Source organism: Chelon labrosus, assembly GCF_963514085.1.
Source record: "Chelon labrosus genome assembly, chromosome: 22".
NCBI lineage: Eukaryota > Metazoa > Chordata > Actinopteri > Mugiliformes > Mugilidae > Chelon > Chelon labrosus.
In genome coordinates, this window is record NC_140355.1 from 17,068,800 (window position 1) to 17,070,752 (window position 1,953).

The 1,953-nt window shown below is 49.5% G+C and overlaps 1 protein-coding gene across 1 annotated transcript; it reads left to right on the top strand.

Moving 5' to 3' along the window:
* Nucleotides 1–281: 281 nt before the first annotated feature.
* b3galt9 (beta-1,3-galactosyltransferase 9) lies at nucleotides 282–1,684 on the top strand (the record flags this gene model as incomplete). The annotated part of the gene is made up of 2 exons (XM_084572441.1): nucleotides 282–287; nucleotides 399–1,684. 2 exons carry the CDS (start codon nucleotides 282–284, stop codon nucleotides 1,503–1,505), a joined length of 1,113 nt encoding a protein of 370 aa, XP_084428567.1. The 3' UTR covers nucleotides 1,506–1,684.
* Nucleotides 1,685–1,953: the final 269 nt, after the last annotated feature.

The window sequence follows — 1,953 nt, forward strand, 5'->3', positions numbered from 1 at the left end:
ACCTTTAAACTCCTTTTAAACACGCCTCTGGGACTGTTTAACGTTGCTACAATTCTACGACTCCTTCTAGGAGTCATTAAAGATGTACGAATGATGGAGCGTACACTCCCGTTAATGATGCACTGACTTGGGGTTAGGGTGCAGGGTTACATGCTGCTAGAGTTTCATGAAAGTGGAAACCCTGCCTGTCAGTACTGTTGTAAAGACGGCCACAGCGGGAGGTCTCCTGGTCACCTACGGATCATAAACAGAGAAATAACAAGACGCTTGAAGCCATTGTCATGCAGGTACAGAGCAGATTCTTTGGACTTTATATATTGTGATAGAAGTTTGTTCAGTTTTTTTTTTTTTTTTATTTATTTATTGTAAATCAAACTGTCCTTTGTTTAATACTCCAGTGCTTCCTGTGTAAGCTGCGTACTCACCAGTGGTGTTTCCTCCTCTTCAACGTGCTGCTCTTCCATGCCTTGTTGTTTGGGGCAGACTTTGTGGAGGAGTACCTCCTGCAGCCCAGACCTGGGGTTTACACTGATGCCATGGTTGTTGCTGTAAGGGAGAAAGCGAGGAAATTAGACCTGACCAACGCCAGGGAGAACGTCTCCCAGGCGTACCTCATCACCAACCCTGACTTTTGCAAAAACTCCGACCTCTTCCTCCTCGCTGTAGTCTTTAGCTATCCAGCCAATGTCACCCATAGAGATGCGATCAGGAAGACGTGGGCCAACCAAACTCTCATCCAAGGCTTTCCAGTGAGGACTGTGTTCTTCTTGGGATCGACTCCAACTTCAGCTGCTCAAGAGGTCCTCATGAAAGAGTCTGAACGCTATGGGGACTTGGTCCAGGGTCATGCTGCAGCTGACTCATCCCTACATGGCACAACAGAGAGGACGGTGCTGGCTCTCCGCTGGGTGATCGCCTTCTGTCCTCTGGCACGCTTTGTACTGCTGACTAAGGAGTCTGTGTTTGTCAATCTCCATGCCATTGGTGGCTACCTGCTGGGGCTACACAGGCACCCTGAGGACCTCTATCTGGGCAGGGTGATCCAGAGAGACTCCCCTGACAGGAACCCCAACAGTCCTGGATACCTACCCCAAGCTCTATACCCTGACAAGTACCTACCCGAATACTGTGATGGGACAGCCTTCGTCCTGTCCCAAGATGTTGTGCGAAAAGTGTACGTATCATCCGCAGCGGTCCTTGCACACGTGCCAGCTGATGTTTTTGTGGGTCTCTGTGCTCAGAGGGCCGGCGTCGCTCCGACCCACAGCGCCAGGTTCTCAGGAGAGAAGCACATCCGCTACAACACCTGCTGTTACAACTATCTGTTCAGCTCAGCAAGAATGGGGAGCCATGAGCTGAGCAAGGTGTGGGCTGACTTGGTACAGAAGGGTGGAGGTTGTTCAGTGTTACAGACCTACTATGGTCTAGTGACCTGCAAGGCCCTCACGTACCTGGATAAACTGTCCTTCTTCAACTCGCACGGACAGTCCGACTCATATGGTTAATTGATAGATTGTTGGGTTGATGTAAACAGTGTGTGTTGTTCTTGTGCAGCTAAGGTTCAACCTTGAGAACTGTAATATACACCGATCAGCCACAACATTAAAACCACTGACAGGACAAAGTAAATAACATTGACCATCTTGTGGCAATACAATGTTCTGCTGGGAAACGTTTGGCAGCCATCCCCAGCAGGATGCAGCCTGACACAGGCACACACACAAACACAGTTTAGGAACAACTCAAAAAGGTGTTGACCTGGCCTCCAAATTCACTAGATCCCAAACTGATCAAGTATCTGTGGGATGATCCACAGAGGCCCCTCCCTTCCACCCATAGGACCCAAAGGCCCCCACTAACAACATCCTGTTGCCAAACACCACAGGACACCCTCAGAAGGCCCATGTCCATTCTCTGATGAGTCACAACTGTTTTGGAAGCACATTGGAGACC